Below are 18,334 nucleotides of genomic sequence, written 5' to 3' on the forward strand. Positions count from 1 at the left end.
GTTGCGGTTGCAACCTGTAAAACCAAAGCTAGCTTCACTACCCGATAAACCAAAGGACAACAACTATGTGTTCCCATTTTAACCATGAGACGCACAAGATCACTTATTCTATTATACGGGCTTTATTAGTTATTACAAATTGGGCTTAATTATCATAAAACTAACCATTTGGGCTTTGTTACTAAACAGATTTTGCGCTTAATAAATAATATCAAGTTTCATAATTTTCTCTTAGGGGTATCCTCGTATATGTTTTTGAATATGCTATAAAACCGAAAAAAAATTACACTACGAATACGAATATGTGGTTGAGTCGTAGCCCGTGCTACGACTCATTTTACATTAGTTCCGCCCCTGCATATTTGTATATTACGAAAAAGTTAGAGAAATATGTGGTACAGGATACTTCTCAAGTTTCTCAAACAGGGTGGTCTTTTGTGAATTGTGATCCATACCCTTGTTCATATATAACAAATACAGTCACAAACTAATACATTTATTTTGAAATCATAAACAACGTACTTGTGTTTCAGTTCGGTGATAATATTAAATTGCCAGTGCGTTCAAAAGAAAATATTAACGTGGATGATAATGAGAATGTATCAAACTAGTTTAACCTGGATGCTAAATCGCCAATATACTCGTATCTCGTCTTCAACATAAATGCAGCGATTTATGTTGTACTAATATTAGTGGATTTATATTATAACTAATACAAAATAAGGTGTACATAAAATACCCTGATCAAATATGGCCTTAACGTTTTCTGATTTATTTTTCCGATTATCTGAGATTTCTAAAGTTCTTGTACAAATAATCTTAACATACTAAACATACAAATTAAAGGAAAACTCAAAAAGACAAGGTGGCATTTTTGTAATTATCAATAACTATCAAAGTTACTCTACAAATATACCTAAAAAAACCTAACCACTCCCCCCACCCCCAAAAAAAACCTAAACCCCCCACCCCCCCCCCCCCACCCCCCAAAAACTTAAAAAAAAAACCTAACCCCCCCCCCCCACCCAAGCTAAAATGCTAAAAACTAAACCCCCCAAAAAACCTAAAAAAATCTAAAAAAATAAAAAAAACACACACAAATTATTTTATTTTACTTTTTTAACATTTTTTATTAAAAAATCGCTACTTTTAATAGCAGCAAAAAAAAATTTTTCTTTCTTTTTTTTTTTTTTTGCTAACGAAATGTAGCGATTTTTTAATAAAAAATGTTAAAAAAAATTGTGTTTTTTTAGGTATTTTTGGTTGTAACTTTGATAGTTGGTGGTAATTACAAAAATGCCACCTTGTCTTTTTGGGTTTTCATTCAATTTGTATGTTTAGTATGTTAAGATTATTTGTATTTGATCTTTTGCCTATATGTTAAATTAATGATCTTTAGGGAACCATGCTTAAGTTTCCCGACCAAAATATTTAAAACTACCAGAGTTCAGATTTCCAACATGTATAATATATATAAATATAAAGATCCATAATATAAAACGTAAAAATATAGGATTGTTTATTCTTTCAAATAAAAATGATTAAATTCCAGAAGGACGATCACTGAGATTTACAAATCCATTTGGACAAAAAATTATGTGAAAATAAGGCATGGTGGAGCAGTTAGACATAATTTATCACCTGCTTCTTATTCAAATATTCAAATGTCCTTTGATCACTTTCTGGAGCTGTTCGTCTTCCATGTTCAATAATTATGATCATGATCTAAGAAAGCACCTAAATCTCTACTTTGTATATTTTATATATTCCAATAGCTAGTATCCAAATAAATTATATTATATAAACTATTAGATAACTGGAAAATTCTGACCATTTTCCAGCAAATTACCGACTAAAATTAATACCTGCTTTTTGCAACTAATTTCCGACAATTTATCGACAAAAAAATTATGGTCGGAAATTTGTAGGAAGCTTACGATTAAGTTCCAAGAAAAAAGGAACAAAAGAAAAAAAAGTTCTCGAAAATTGGTTGGAAAACGTAGAATGTGCTATAATGCAAATTATTTATGTAGTACTTTTGTTAAATGATGCTTGTGATCCTTAGTTAATACAACTTTGTTATATTTTGTATTTTAAAAGATAATAACGTGAATATCCATAATATAATTAATAAAAATATGATTACGTTTAAATTTTTATATGTTTGTCAAAACAAGTATCGCCACATGACAAAAACTAGCATGTATTTGTTGGGTCAGGATAAATAATCAAACGCTAAGATTAAATGGGTGATATTAAACAAACAAAAAGGAGGCGCGTGGGTTATTCTAAGGCTGAAGGGTATGGTATAAAGCCCCTAGGGGCTTTATCACACCACGTCAGATCCACCTAGGCGCCACGTCATATGGGGGCTTTAAAGTCCCCCCTTTAACGTGCATGTAATGGTTTAAAGCACCCCTATTAAACAAAATTAAAAAAAAAAATTATTGGTTGAAAAGAGGTGGGCCCCACCTCCACCCCCTTTTTTACTCGTTAGCACGCTGGCGAAAGGGTTATAGCGCCCCCCCTCTTAGCGGTGGTGGTATGGTGGTTGGCGCCCCGGGGCGCTATAATTGGTGAGGTGGCGGGGTGGTGTTAAGCCACACCCTGTGGCCTAAGGGTATTCTAGTCCATACAAGTCAATAGTTTTCCTCTACTCCAATTCTCTCCCGTTTTTAAAACATTAATAACTTTTTTCATACGACATTATTTTTTTATAAAAATTGCACCATAAAAACGAGTGTTTTTTATCTTTAAAACGAGCACACTATTGTTATACTTTTGAAAAAAAAAGTTTACGATAATCCAATTGCGTAAAACACAATGGACAAAAAACATAAAAGAATGATTTTTTTTCTAAAATGTAATGAACTAAAAACACAAAAGAAAGTGTTTATTCTAAAACATAATGGACTAAAAACACAAAAGAGAGTGTTTTTTTTATAAAACGCAATGGACTAAAAACACATAAAAATGTGTTTTACCTAAAATACAATTAACTAAAAACACTTCAAAATGTGTTTTTCCAAAAACACAAAAGAAAGTGGTTTTTTTTTCTAAAATGCAATGGACTAAAAACACATATAAATGTGTTTTACCTAAAACGCAATAAACTAAAAACACTTCAAAATATGTTTTTCTAAAACACACTAGACCAAAAACCACATAAAAATGTGTTTTTCCTAAAATCCAATAGAAAAAAAAAACACAAACGAAAGTATTTTTTTTCTAAAACGCCAAGGACTAAAAACACATAAAAATGTGTTTTACCTAAAACGCAATGGACTAAAAAGTAAAAACATATAAAAATGTGGTTTACCTAAAACACAATTGACTAAAACGTGTACCAACGCTCACTTACAATAGTACAATACACGGAACGCAAACCAGTGAGTTCATGTCCCTCCTTTCAATGATTTCAATGTTTTATTTTTAAAACAATCGAGGGGAAATACATGTCATAATAAACGGTTTGTTAGCTATGGGTTTAGATGATAACATGATCAATGTGCGTAAGTAGGATGATGACATAGTAACCATTAATCACGTAGTAACCAAGGTGCAAAAGGTATAGATCTATCGAGCTTGAGGCGCGCTCCACTCCTGGTTCGTACCTTAGGAGTGCTTTTGTAATCCCAGTGATGTCAAAGCTATCTCGGGTTGGTTACTTACTTATGGCACATATGCCAGGGTGCAAGCTACACACTGATAGATCCTTAAACTCCACAAATGCTAATAACATACTATGATTACATTACTGGATTACAATTATGATTTCATTACAGGATTTCAAATATGAGATTTCATACAATAACAATAACTACATGAACTCGCTCAACTTTTGTTGACTTTTTAAAATTACATGTATTTCAGGAAACAAGACATGAGCCAGTGTTAGACCATGGGAAATGGGAATGACAAAACAACGAATGCCTTCTTTTTCGACAACAACAATCTTTTGTTCGAAGTGTAATGAAACTCAATAACTATATTTGGATAACATTGTAAACTTTTGTTGCAAATCAATACATATGGCATCGTTGTTGACATGATTGGATGCAATGATTACCTTTCTTACGTCACAAGTAACACGCTTCCGCAACTCGCAGGGTGTGACACACTCGAGATGTGGGTCATTTACATCACTTTCGTGAGGTAAATCACACAAACCCTTTCGATTCCCCTTTGTTTCGGTGAATAAATATGTATTTGTGTGTATGTACTTTAGAAACCCTCTTATCTGCTACAGGACATCATCTCAAATAACTTTGGCTATACTTTTAGGGCATGTTTGGTTAAGCTTATTATAGTTAAAAAGAACTTTTGGAAAAGGACTTTTGGGAAAAGGACTTTTTGAAAAGGAGTTTTTAAAAAAAAGTGTTTGGATTAGCTTATTGATGTAAAATGACTAAAATGGGCATTCTTTTAGATATAAGGGTGTAAAGAAGGGGTATATTGATAATTTGTAGTTTAAAAAGTTAAAAGCTGGCCAAAAAGTCACAATATTGTGACTTCTTGAAACCTCCTTTTTCTTCTTTACAAAAAGCCATTTCTAAAAAGACTTTTGGCTTAGCCAAACACAAAAACAACTTATTGACTTTTTGAAAAGTCAATAAGCCAATAAGTTGTTTTGAAAAGCTTAGCCAAACATGCCCTTAATATCTTGAGTATCTTCTTCCCCAACCTGATTTATAAAAGTAAAACCCTAATTTATTTTTTACTTTAAAAAAATATTGGTCTACTGTTTGTGTGTTTATTTTCATTAGAACTATTTGTGTATGTGTGAATGCACAAAGAACCATTTAGTTTAATAGTTAAAGATTGGATGAAGTTTCTGTATAGTAGTTGGGACTCGTGTCAAGCTTCTTGATTTTTCTGTTTTCCGAAACATATTTTTGTGGAAACATGTTATTCTAGACAGAGGCTCTGCTTTTATTCCTTCATGAAATTTTTCTGAAAAAAACCATTTAGAAAAATAAAGAATGCACATAAACACATGTTTATCTTTTGCTATATATTGACCCATGTATGTGTGATTACATGTGATGTGGGTTCAATTCGTAAGCCTTAGGCATCCTACATGCATTTAAGTTAGATAGAAAGAAAATTTTTATATGTATGTGTACAGTGTACATAGCAATGTTGTTTTAAGATAAAATTGCAATTCTAGTTGTCTAATCTATCATATGGTTTGTTAGTTAGATATTACTTTAATTTGACCGTTCTTGTTTTTTTAAATGTAGGTTTTTGGCAGTGATAACCTATATAATGACCGGGCGACGTGTCCCTTCTCCAGGGGATGTATCAAAAGGTGGGCATGGACCTGTACGTTCTCCAAGGGATGTATCAAGTGGTGGGCGTGGACGTATCCCTTCTCCAGGGGATGTATCAAGTGGTGTGCATGGGCGTGGGCGTGGGCGTGGGCAAGCATCTGTCCCTAGTTGTGGACGTGGGCGTGCATCAGATTCTTGTGGTGGACGTGGGCGGGGTTCGGAGTCCGGTGGTGGACGTGGGTGGGGTTTGGAGTCTGGTGGTGGACGTGGGCGGGCGTCGTAGTCCGGTGGTGAACATTGGAAGGCGTCAGAATCCAGTGGTGGACATCGGCGGGGGTCGGAGTCCGGTGCTGGACGTGGGTGGAAATTAGACTCCAATGTTGGAGGTGTACGAGCATCAGGAGCTAGTCATGGTCATGGACGAGTCAAGGTTTTAGAGTTGTGTCCTGGGTTTAGTAGGATGTTAGGTCGAGGATACGCTGGGAGTAGTAGTCGTATCTAAGTATGTTGTAAATAGAATTTGTAGTTCAAACTTGTGAGATGAATATGATATCGTATCTAAATATATTGTAAATAGAATTTGTAGTTCAAACTTGTGACATGAATATGATATCGTATCTAAATATGTTGTAAATAGAATTTATAACTTTTTAAGCAGGATTTTATTATTTTTTTAATTAAGTTTGGTCGGAAAATAGTAGGAAAAATGTTAATACTTTGAATCGGAAAATGGTCGGAAATCAAAACATGGTTTTTTGTCGGAAATAGATTGTTAAAAATCATCCGAATTATGTCGGAAATTGTAGTTACAAATTAATCGGAATTTTGTCGGAAAAATGTAGTCAGAAACTAGTCGGAAGTTTGTCGAAAACATCATCGGAATCTTGTCGGAAACTTTTACCGACTAGACCCACTTTGTCAGAAATTAGTCAGAAACACCGTTTTCCGACCGAATTCCGATAAAAAAAAACTTGGTAGGAAATAGGCGTGTCTTTTAGTAAATATATAAAGATAGAAGCAATGAATCGTGTCACAACTATAAGTTAAATCTGTACGAGACTACGAGTTTTCGAAAGAAAGTAATTTAAGAAGAATACGTAGATTTATGTGTGGTTTGTATTAAAAGGATACAAGAAGCAACAAGGATGACAAGAAATAATCAAATCAATCATTTATAAGTATTAAAATGTGATCATCTACCTCTTTATACAATAATAAATTAAAATGAAAAAAACACAAATAATCAAAATCACTCATATGATCACCCTCTTTCAATGGTAATTAACTCTACTTGTTTTTTAGTTAACAAATTATCGCTTCTAGTTCTTCGTTGAGAGAGGATGACCTACAATAATGAAGTATAGAGGAAATGGTCATAAACCAAAAGATTGGTGCTTTGTAGTGCGATGTAAGACCTTATTAGATATGATTGGGCTTTGATGAACTAGTTCTTGAACTTCTCGTTGTGGAGCTTTCTTTATTGTACAAATACTTAAATAAGACCTGAAAAAAATATATAGACATGTCATTAATATGTTCTAGGATTTGATTATGTTTAGGGTCACAGGTAAAAATCTATACAAAAGAAATTATGAGACTTACATGATTGTAACTTGCACACGATCAAATTATTGGAGCCTAATAATGAACCGGGGGTGGAGGGGAAGCGTAGATGTAAACCGGTGGGGAAGGTGATTTTACTGGTGGAGGAGGTGAAGTGTAATGGTATGGTGGAGGAGGAGATTTAACGGGTGGTGGAGGCGAAGTGTAACGGTATGGTGGAGGGGGAGATTTAACGGGTGGTGGAGGTGATATGTAGTGGTATGGAGGAGGAGGGGATTTAACTGGTGGAGGAGGTGAGGTGTAGTGGTAGGGAGGGGGAGGAGATTTCACAGGTGGTGGCGGTGATGTGTAATGGTATGGTGGTGGTGGAGATTTCTTTGGCGGAGGTGGTGAAGTGTAATGGTATGATGGTGGTGGAGATTTCACCGGCGGTGGAGGTGATATATAGTGGTAGGGTGGTGGGGGGGATTTAACCGGTGGTGGGGGAGAGCTGTAGTGGTATGGAGGTGGTGGAGATTTTACTGGTGGTGGAGGTGACGTGTAGTGGTAAGGTGGTGGTGGGGACTTAACCGGTGGGGGAGGAGAGGTGTAGTGGTATGGAGGTGGTGGAGATTTTACGGGTGGTGGAGGTGATGTATAATGATACGGTGGGGGTGGAGATTTCACTGGTGGTGGAGGTGATGTGTAATGGTACGGTGGTGGTGGGTATTTCTTTGGTGGAGGAGGTGAAGTGTAGTGGTATGGTGGGGGTGGAGATTTGACCGGTGGTGGAGGTGATGTGTAGTGGTAGGGAGGTGGTGGGGACTTAACCGGTGGGGGAGGAGAGATATAGTGGTATGGAGGTGGTGGAGATTTTACCGGTGGTGGAGGTGACGTGTAGTGGTAAGGAGGTGGTGGGGACTTAATTGGTGGGAGAGGAGCGGTGTAGTGGTATGGAGGTGGTGGTGATTTTACTGGTGGTGGAGGTGATGTATAATGGTATGGTGGGGGTGGAGATTTCACCGGTGGCGGAGGAGATGTGTAATAGTATGGTGGGGGTGGAGATTTCACCGGTGGCGGAGGAGATGTGTAATAGTATGGTGGGGGTGGAGATTTCACTGGTGGTGGAGGTGATGTATAGTGGTATGGTGGGGGTGGAGATTTCACCGGTGGCGGAGGAGATGTGTAATAATATGGTGGGGGTGGGGATTTCACGGGTGGTGGAGGTGATGTGTAATGGTATGGTGGGGGTGGAGATTTAACTGGCGGGGGTGGAGATGTGTAGTAGTAAGTGGGAGGAGGTGACTTCTTAGGCGGTGGAGGTGAGGTGTAGTGATATGGCGGAGGAGGTGACTTTTTAGGTGGTGGAGGTGATTTGTAGTTATACGGTGTTGGGTGTGAATGTGCAGGTGGGGGAGGAGACTTATATAGATATATCGGTGATGGTGGAGGCGGAGACTTGTATATATAAGTTGGTGTAGGTGGTGGTGGAGATTTGTAGTAGTAAGGAGCAGGAGTAGGCTTCGGTTTTGGCTTCTCACAAATCTTGTAAGGGGTCTTAGGAGCAAATGCAAATGGTTTAGCGTATAGCACAACCTCATAATCATTCTTGGACTTGACCTTAAGCTCAGCCCCCTTCAAACCCCCATGGAGATTTGTTGGGATGCTACATTTGGTACCATTTGGTGCCATATGAAGCTTAGCAACACAAGCTTCAGCTCCTCCATATTTTGAATAGTCCAAACCTTCAACAGTAATTGCAAATTTTCCATTGATCTTCGTTTTTCCATACGCAACAATTTCTTTCTCACCAGCAGCCTTGCATGTGACCTCCACAACAGCACCTTTATCAAACAAATATACTAGTTAACATCTTGTTAATTTATCTCGGAAGCTATCCTTTTACAGCTCTCATCAATAATTGATCTCCTATGACCCAATTATTATGAATTTAAACTATGGTATGTATAATTAATTAGCCTACTAAAGTACCACTAAATAACTAATTGACGGTATCACTAAATAACTAATCTAGCTATTTTTTAATAAATATAAACAATTTAAAGTTTTAGTGGGTGTATATTGCGGTCATCAACTTACCAATAATAAATAATATACGAAGTAAATAATTGTATTTTCTTTAGTCCGAGGGTGAGATTATGGTGTGGTCCATAATTATAGGATACAGTAAGAAATTCCATATAGTTAAAGTTATATATTTTAATGGATCTAAAAAAATGAAAATGATCAAACTGTGTGTGTATTAGAACTAAAGTATGTACCTTTGAGATGGTGCTTTGCATGGGATTTAATTGGATGCGTCCAGTCGTAGCAGCTGTAACAGTAAACTTTCCCGACGACTTTTACGATCACTTCATGGTGGTAGGGAGTGGGTGGTGGTGGAGAAGTGTAGTAGTAGTGGGGAGGTGATTTAGTTGGTGGTGGTGGGGATTTGTAGTAGTATGGAGGTGGTGGTGACTTGACCGGTGGAGGAGGAGATTTGTAGTAGTATGGTGGTGGCGGAGACTTCACAGGTGGTGGCGGAGACTTGTAGTAGTATGGTGGTGGTGGAGAATGCACCAGAGGAGGAGACTTGTAGATATAAGGAGGCGGTGGTGAATGTACTGGTGGTGGTGGAGATTTATACACATAAGGTGGTGGGGGAGACGGTGAGGGTGGTGGTGGAGACTTGTACAAGTAAGGGGGTGGTGGAGAATGCACCGGTGGTGGTGGAGATTTATACACATAAGATGGAGGAGGAGACGGTGATGGTGGTGGTGGAGACTTGTACACATAAGGAGGTGGTGGCGAATGAACCGGTGGTGGTGGAGACTGGTACACATAAGGTGGTGGTGGCGAATGCATCGGTGGTGGTGGAGACTTGTACACATATGGTGGCGGTGGTGAATGAACTGGTGGTGGTGGAGACTTGTACTCATAAGGCGGTGGTGGTGAATGCACCGGTGGTGGAGGAGACTTGTACACATAAGGCGGTGGAGGAGATGGTGAAGGTGGTGGTGGAGACTTGTACTCATAAGGCGGTGGTGGTGGAGACTTGTAAACATAAGGCGGCGGTGGTGAATGTACTGGAGGAGGAGGAGACTTGTACACATAAGGCGGCGGTGGTGACTGCACTGGTGGAGGTGGTGACTTGTACACGTATGGCGGCGGTGGTGAATGTACTAGAGGAGGTGGAGACTTGTACACATAAGGCGGCGGTGGTGAATGCACTGGTGGAGGTGGTGACTTGTACACGTATGGTGGTGGTGGAGAAGGTGATGGTGGTGGTGGAGACTTGTAAACATACGGCGGCGGTGGTGAATGTACTGGAGGAGGTGGAGACTTGTACACATAAGGCGGCGGTGGTGAATGCACTGGTGGAGGTGGTGACTTGTACACGTATGGTGGTGGTGGAGAAGGTGATGGTGGTGGTGGAGACTTGTAAACATAAGGCGGCGGTGGTGAATGTACTGGAGGAGGTGGAGACTTGTACACATAAGGTGGTGGTGGTGAATGTACTGGAGGAGGTGGAGACTTGTACACATAAGGCGGCGGTGGTGAATGCACTGGTGGAGGTGGTGACTTGTACACATATGGTGGTGGTGGAGAAGGTGATGGTGGTGGTGGAGACTTGTAAACATAAGGCGGAGGTGGTGAAGAATACAAGTAAGGATGATCAGCCGAAACAGCTACAAGGTTAGTAACACCAAATACCGCTAAGAGGATGACTATAGGCCATAAACGAGGCCCTAAAGGGCCGCCACCACCGGCGGAAACTCTCATGTTTTTCCGGTGAAGGGGATAGTGGTGGTGGGAGGTGATGTTTTGGGGAGTAAAGTAGCTGATATTTATAGGTAAAAGTTATATGGTCGTTAGAGGGAAGCTGTCTAAGATGCAATTTCTGTACTAAAAAACTTCCCAATGGCTTCTGTACAGCTGGGACAAATATTACTTTCTTAAGACCTCATTTGGGCCACTTCGATAATATACAGGTAATGATATACAAATTGTTTTTAGTTGTGTATGTTTAAAAAAATGGGGGGTTATTTATGTACCATGAAAAATAACTCTGCACTAATATATACAAAATGTTTAGCTTATTAAGGAAAATTATATAGAAAGGAAAATAGTAAATTATGATGTGTCAAGTGTGTTAGCTTTGAGTTATAGTTGTGAATATTAAGAGTTCAATAGAGTAAGATTAAGTTGTGTATCTAAAATGAAATGTGTAGAAGTGGTGGCCTGGTGGGTGGCATGAAATGTACTTAAATCTATAAAATAATATATAAGAGTACGTTGAAATAGTTTTATAATTTTAATAGTGTTTATATTTAAGTCTTGTTCTTTGATTTCTATAAGATTAAAATATCTCTTAACAAACCCAACCCACCAAGATCATTTTATCATCTTTAACTAAAATTTATTTAAGTGAGTAGATTAAGACCCTCTTATAATAGCCATACTGAATCAACTTTAATTCTCTATGCTAAATATACTCTAGAAACAAGTATCCGACTACTATACCTTAAACTTTAAGATTATAATTTCAGTTCTCTTGGTTTTGAAATACATAATACAATATGAAAATATCCGCGAGAAAGCCCTAAAAATAAAGTTTTTTTGCGCCGATTTGTATACATGCCACTACTAGAAAATCTGAAACTTCTTACACCAGTCTTCCTAGGAAATGCGTTATAAAACTGGTTTTTCTACGCATTTATGACAAACACCTGATGTAGGAAAACAGCTCGTAGGAAACCCGTTTTCAACGCATTTCCTACGCAACTTCCTACACATTTTCTACGAAACTACTACGTCGCAAATTGCTACGAATCTCCTACAATATATTTAATTATTATCTTTTAGGATTTATTTTTTGGCTACACATTTCTGACCAAAAAAAACAAAAAAAATTAATACAACATTATTTGTGACCCAGTTCCTACAAATAAATTAGAAGTATTGTTACAAATTTTCTAGGAAACTGAGTATTTTTTGTGATCCACTTCCTACAAATAAATTAGAAGTGTTGTTACAAATTTCCGAGGAAACTTAGTATTTTTTGTTACCCACTTCCAACAAATAAATAAGAAGTGTTGTTACAATTTTCCAAGGAAACTGAGTATTTTTGTGACCCAATTTCGACAAATAATAAGAAGTGTTGTTACAAATTTCTGAGGAAAATGAGTATGTTTTGTGACAAATATCTGACAAAATAAAGAAAAAAAGTTCTACTATTTTTGACCGTTTTTCGACAAAAGCTTTTTTTGTTGTGACACATTTCCAACCACCTAATTTATTAAATTAAAAAATTGCAAAAAAAGAATTAATATTTCTGCATTTTTCTGGCGAAAAATTCAAGAAATAATTTGTAATACCAAAAACCTGTTTTACAAAATTCACCGAAGTTACAATGACATAAATTCAAAAATCATGCGTCACAACGCAAGTTCCAATATGTTTAAACCGTAAGCCAATACAATTCAACGTAATTCCAAAAAGATATCAAAAACTACATCTAATTAGAGGGAGGACGCCAATTCTTCATAAATTCTTGAAGTTGTTTTTTAAGTTCTTCCCTTGCTTTCCTTTCTTCGTCAAGACGAGTTGCAAGTAGATTCCTTTCTTCTTCTAAATTTATCAAAAACAAAAGTTATTAGTTTGAATACATTAGAGGCTGGCTGTTATTTTATATCGAAGAATAAATACTGCCAATGCATCTCCTGGTCTATTATAAAGTCTCATGTAGATTTTCCTAAACATCCTATAAATAAATCATTCTCTCCCATACTTCTTATTAATAATCGTTCTCTAAATTGGTACATAAGAAAAATTAATAAAAAGAAATCAACTCCTAAAAGGAAAAAATTTCTCTATTACTAATAACTTTGACCAAACACTACACCCCTATTTTAATTGCATTATTGTTTTGTTGATAATGTCCAGTTGAATTGTAAATTATAAGTCTGGCTACAAGAACTGGTTTAACTAGCACTCACATTCAAATGGGTATTGTGCTTGTGACAAAGAATTCGTTGAATTTGACGATAAAATCTATTTCGGGACATGAATTATCCTGCACTATAAGACATATATGATACATCTAATATCTATCTAGCGAAAACAAATGAAGCATTAGCTATTTTACAAATAGCTAATAATATTTTTTGTTCAAACATGTCGATGAAAATCTGGATTTAAGAATGCATCCACAAACACAAGTTAGTTAGTTAATCTTGAAGGCAATAAAATCGACAAGCCAAAATAATAATAATACACAACAAAATATAATTCGGGCACAAGGCATGATTAACATAATTTCAAAAAAAAAAAAAAAACTAAATGACTTGAGTATGTTGATTAGCGTCAAGTCAAAACACAAAATATAAATGACACATATTTCAGATAAACGTACAAAATAAGTTCTTCAGTTTAACAGATGATCAATGTAGCATTTAAAAAGCAAAACCCCCTCCAATAAGTGGAACCTTTAATTTTCAAAGCATACATACATACATACATACATACATACATACATACATACATACACACACATACATACATACACACATACACACATACATATACACACACATACATACATATGTACATACATACATACATACATGCATGCATACATACATACATACATACATACATACATACATACATACATACATACATACATACATACATACATACATACATACATACATACATACATACATACATACACACACACACATACATACATACATACATACATACATACATACATACATATTGTCACACCCCAACCGATGGCGGAATCATCGGGGCGCGCACTGAGCGAAACAGATTGTCCAGAAGTTTCCACAACAACTATTATTACAAATTCAGTTAAGTGATACGTCCCATACCGTATCCCAAATAAATAAACAAGTTATCATAGAATACAACTAAACAAATAGTACTGTTTCGACAACTCAGATTTAATTTATTACAAACCAAATGTTTAAAAGTACGGCCCAGAGTCATTAAGACTCGTCCGGACAAGATCTACAGACAACTAATGCCATAGATGCTTGATCGAACAACTCCAACGGCTCCATGGCTATAGTTTATTCACTTCTAGAGACCCCTAGGTAGGCTACGACCTAAAACTGCTAGATGGGCTCTAAAGCTTTATTATTGCCTCGCTTTCCTAGCAAGTAAGCATCCTAATTACCTGTCACATACGTTAAAATAAAGTCAATACATAAAAATGTAAAGGTGAGCACACAAGTTTGATAGCAGCATATAGAGTTCGAATAGTTTACGCATAACCAGGCACGTACACAGAGGAAAACGATGCATGTTAATTATCGACATGGGACCATCGGTACCAACGACTGCGGGTTGACCGTCCGAGACGGTTCGCAATACATGATTACCACCGTAATCCATGCAAGTATTTGTCCTTAACAACCCCCGTGTGAACGGGTGCTGAGTCCAAACTATAGTACTATGTTGCTAAGGCAGGTAGATAGCACTCCACGTGTAAACATAATAAACAGCATTCATTTAGTCAAATAGCACATGCAAGTTGGTTAGCGTTCAAATAGTTTGTGTTTGATTGTGATTTGATAGGTAACGTATGTAACACCCAAAAGTGCTAAAAGCAAAAAGGGATCGAGTATACTCACAGTGATTGATTGTGGATTGAAGGGAGCGCTGAGAGTAAGATTAGCCTGAATAGTTCGATAGCATAACGATGAGTAACGCGGAAAAGTAAACAAGTATGGATGGATCGAATGGGCTGGTCGATCGAACGGCAGGTTCGATCGGACGGCCTGTTCGATCGGCTGGTATATCTGATTGGACAGTCCTGTTCGATCGGCCGGTTGGCTCGATCGGCTGAACCATTCGAGTGGATTGTTTCTTCCTCTAGTGTGTTTGTGTTAGAGGATTTGAACTTTTGAAGTTTTTGTTGCAGTATTTGAGAACACTGAAGTGTTCCTACCTTTTCAAGTCGTTCGATCGAACGGTTCGTTCGATCGGCTAGCTCGCTCGATCGGCTAGCTCACTCGATCGGCTAGGAGCTTCAAAGTTAGCCCTCAACTGAATGTCACTCGATCGAATAGTCTGTTCGATCGGCTGGCATTCTCTACTACGAACAAGTCGTGAAAACGATTAAGTGTTTAAGCATAGTATCTCATGATCCGAACAGTAATGTTTACCCATCGAGTGACCTATTCGATCGAACATTACTTCGTCAATACTATACTTCAAAAGTTTGGAAAGTATGACCATGTGCTAGCCGATCGGCTGGCCCGGTCGATCGGCTGGCATGTCCGATAGGCTGGGCTGTTCGAACAGCCTAGTCGTTCGGCCGGCGTTTCTGACCTGGTCAGCTCTCCGTCTAACACTTGGTTGTTTGTTTATTTGTCATTCTTTCAAGGTGTCTTGACAACGTGTTGAACTATGATAACCTTCGTTCCCACCTGTTCCCTTGGCTCGAACAGGAATCACCCAAGTCTGGCCGGTTGAACGGTTTGGAATGTCGGTTTAGAGTTTAAACGATATCGGTGAACCTTGTTCATAGAACCCGAATCTTGAACCTTCTAAACCATTTGAATAATTGGTTAGCCGGTTCAAGCTCCGTTTCTACCGGTTTGAAAGCATTGAGTGTAAAAGAGTTGAAAGAAAGTTGGAACTCCTTCTTTCAATCCTTTACATTATGAAAATGTTTAGATCCATGATGGATCTTAGCTTGTTTATGTGGAAATCGGTTAGATCTAAGCTAATCATAGTAGAATGAGGCCAAAGCATGATGTTCTTCAAGAACACCATGATGACATCACCCAAGAACACTTAGATCTTGGTGATTTCACGGTTAGAATCCAAGTTTTGAAAGATAGAAAGGTGTAGATTCAAGTAATGATCAAGAATGTACAAGAATTAGAGTGAAAACTTACCGGGATTGAGAGAAATCTGAGAAAAGGTGAAGAAGATAGCTGATTCGGTCAGAGCTTTCCAAAAATGGAAAGTATGACAATGACAGCCCTATTTATAGGCTTCCAAAAGAGGAAAGTGGCAGCCGATCGGCTGGGAACTCCGATCGAGTGGGCAGCTCGGTCGGCTGGCAAGGTGCTTAGCCGATCGGCTGGCCTGTTCGATCAGGATGTTTCCTGTTCGATCCGCCACGCACTTCGAGTATTTTGCGATGATTTTTCGACGTTTCGATTCCGACGTATGATGATATGATTTTGATAGAGTTCCTAGTAAATTACTTTTAATCCCAACCACTATATCTAACATACAATCTTCTATAAGTCACGTTTCGATGTCGGTTTCGATTGAGTTCGATGGCCTTTCGAGTTTCGATTCGTTTTTCGATTGATTTGCTTGAATACCACACCAAACATAAAGTAAGCACGCACAAGTAACACATAAGGCATACACACACGTATAATAATACCAAAATTCGCATGATTCAAGTGTCGAGTTCGATTGATTGTTAGATCGGTTTGATTACTGATTGGTTAACTTTATCGCATTGTTACTTCCTATCATTCATAGTCGTAGATCGATTCGCATTAAAACACATTCGATTACTTCGATTCTTGCTGATTACAACACTTACTCCACATAATACAACTAAAACACAAGATCGACTATCTACAGTCAGAGAAAGTCAAAGTTGACTTGGACTTTGACTTTGACATTCGAAAACACGGGGTGTTACACATATATACATACAAATGTACACTTAATAACAAATATAATCCCATCCACATACACGTATAGATACAAACATGCATATACGTACAAATACATACACACACATACATACTACATGCATGCATGCATGCATACATACATACTACATGCATGCATGCATGCATACATATATACATACATACATACATACATACATACATACATACATACATACATACATACATACATACATACATACATACATACATACATACATACATACATACATACATACATACATACATACATACATACATACATACATACATACATACATGCATGCATGCATGCATGCATACATACATACATACATACACACACATACATATGTACATACATACATACAAATGCACACTTAATAACAACTATAATCACATCCACATACACATATAGATACAAACATGCATATACGTACACATACACACACACACATACATACATACATACATACATACATCCATACATACATACATACATACATACATACATACATACATACATACATACATACATACATACATACATACATACATACATGCATGCATACATCCATGCATGCATGCATGCATGCATACATACATACATACAAACACACATACCCACATACACAAATACATATATACATACTCACATTATACTCATATGCATACGTCCACATAGTTACGTACATTTAATATTTAAAATAAGAATAATTATATAGGTTGTTTCTTACACATTTGTAACAAATCCTTAAATGTCATAAGAAATGTGTCACAACTTGCAATGGATTTAAGTATTTTGTCATAAATGCGTAGGAAATTGTATTCATACATAGATTGTTTCCTACGCCTTTGTGACAATTGTATTTAAAAATAAGCATTTTGTCATAAATGTATAGGAATATGTTTATTTTATAATTATTATATACTAGTTTTATTATTATTTTACCTTTTGTAGATTATTTGTGACAGATCTGTGTTGTAACTGTCAATTAATTAGGATTTTCTTATTTTTTGTCAGAAACTTGTAACAAGTTGTGACGGAATTCCGACGGATGGTTTAAGTTAATTAAAAAAAGAAATATTTCGTCATAAATGTGTAGGAAACGAAATTATTTTCCCTTATTTTTTTGGCTTATATAAATATTTATTCGGTAAAAAATAATAATTAACCTTTTGTATATTATTTTCTACAGATTTATGACGCAACTGTCAATTAATTAAGGTTTTCTTATTTTCCGTCATAAATGTGTAGGAAGAGATATCATTTTCCCTTTTTTTTTTTTTTTTGTAGGTTATTTCCGATAGATTTGTTACGCAACTGTCAATTAATTAGGGTTTTCTTATTTTTCGTCATGGATGCCTCGAAAATTTGTAACAAAATCTTAAAAAAATTTTTGTAGGAAATTCGTCATAAAAGTGTAGTAATCTGTGACGAAAAAAATTGTGTAGGAAATTTCTGTAGAAAATGGTCCCTTTTTCTAGTAGTATGCATTTAAGAACATTCGTAGCTGTTTACAGGTTTTAAAAACAAAAATCTGTTTAAAACCGTAAGTTACCTGCCGTGATCCGGACAGATGCTCCTTTAACTTCTAATATGCAGCACTCGTCTTCAAGTACATACATATAAACATTTACAAACTTTTTATTTGAAAGTGAAAAATGTAATTGTATATAAAATACCATGATTGAAATATTTTGTGTGTAGTGTATATATACTCTACCAATAAATGTGGACTGCTATAATCAGCATTCCTTCCTTTTAACTGAAGTAGTCAAATAGTGAAAAATTATGGGTTG

General features: G+C 36.7%; 2 protein-coding genes across 2 annotated transcripts; one reads left to right on the plus strand and one right to left on the minus strand.

Annotated features, from left to right (window-relative positions):
- Nucleotides 1-4,126: 4,126 nt before the first annotated feature.
- On the plus strand, nucleotides 4,127-5,556 carry LOC110932025 (rRNA 2'-O-methyltransferase fibrillarin-like). Its single transcript, XM_022175386.1, has 2 exons — nucleotides 4,127-4,155; nucleotides 5,244-5,556. Exons 1-2 carry the CDS (start codon nucleotides 4,127-4,129, stop codon nucleotides 5,554-5,556), a joined length of 342 nt encoding a protein of 113 aa, XP_022031078.1.
- An 815-nt stretch (nucleotides 5,557-6,371) lies between these two features.
- LOC110929622 (extensin-2-like) lies at nucleotides 6,372-10,627 on the minus strand. The gene is made up of 3 exons (XM_035984715.1): nucleotides 9,098-10,627; nucleotides 6,876-8,659; nucleotides 6,372-6,776 (listed from the first exon to the last, which is right to left on the minus strand). The coding sequence occupies exons 1-2, from the start codon at nucleotides 10,596-10,598 to the stop codon at nucleotides 6,912-6,914; spliced, it is 3,249 nt and encodes a 1,082-aa protein (XP_035840608.1). The 5' UTR covers nucleotides 10,599-10,627; the 3' UTR covers nucleotides 6,372-6,776; nucleotides 6,876-6,911.
- Nucleotides 10,628-18,334: the final 7,707 nt, after the last annotated feature.

The sequence above is a fragment of the Helianthus annuus genome, chromosome 15 (assembly GCF_002127325.2).
Source record: "Helianthus annuus cultivar XRQ/B chromosome 15, HanXRQr2.0-SUNRISE, whole genome shotgun sequence".
Taxonomy (NCBI): Eukaryota; Viridiplantae; Streptophyta; class Magnoliopsida; order Asterales; family Asteraceae; genus Helianthus; species Helianthus annuus.

What these genes read in the sequence shown, in the direction of transcription:
- LOC110932025 (XM_022175386.1), top strand. Translation starts at nt 4,127, where the DNA reads ATGTGGGTCATTTACATCACTTTCGTGAG. An exon ending in ATTTACATCACTTTCGTGAG is followed by an intron (nt 4,156 to 5,243) that starts GTAAATCACACA and finishes TTTTAAATGTAG; the next exon opens with GTTTTTGGCAGTGATAACCT.
- LOC110929622 (XM_035984715.1), bottom strand. Translation starts at nt 10,598, where the DNA reads ATGAGAGTTTCCGCCGGTGGTGGCGGCCCTTTAGGGCCTCGTTTATGG. An exon ending in TGCAAAGCACCATCTCAAAG is followed by an intron (nt 8,660 to 9,097) that starts GTACATACTTTA and finishes TGTTTGATAAAG; the next exon opens with GTGCTGTTGTGGAGGTCACA.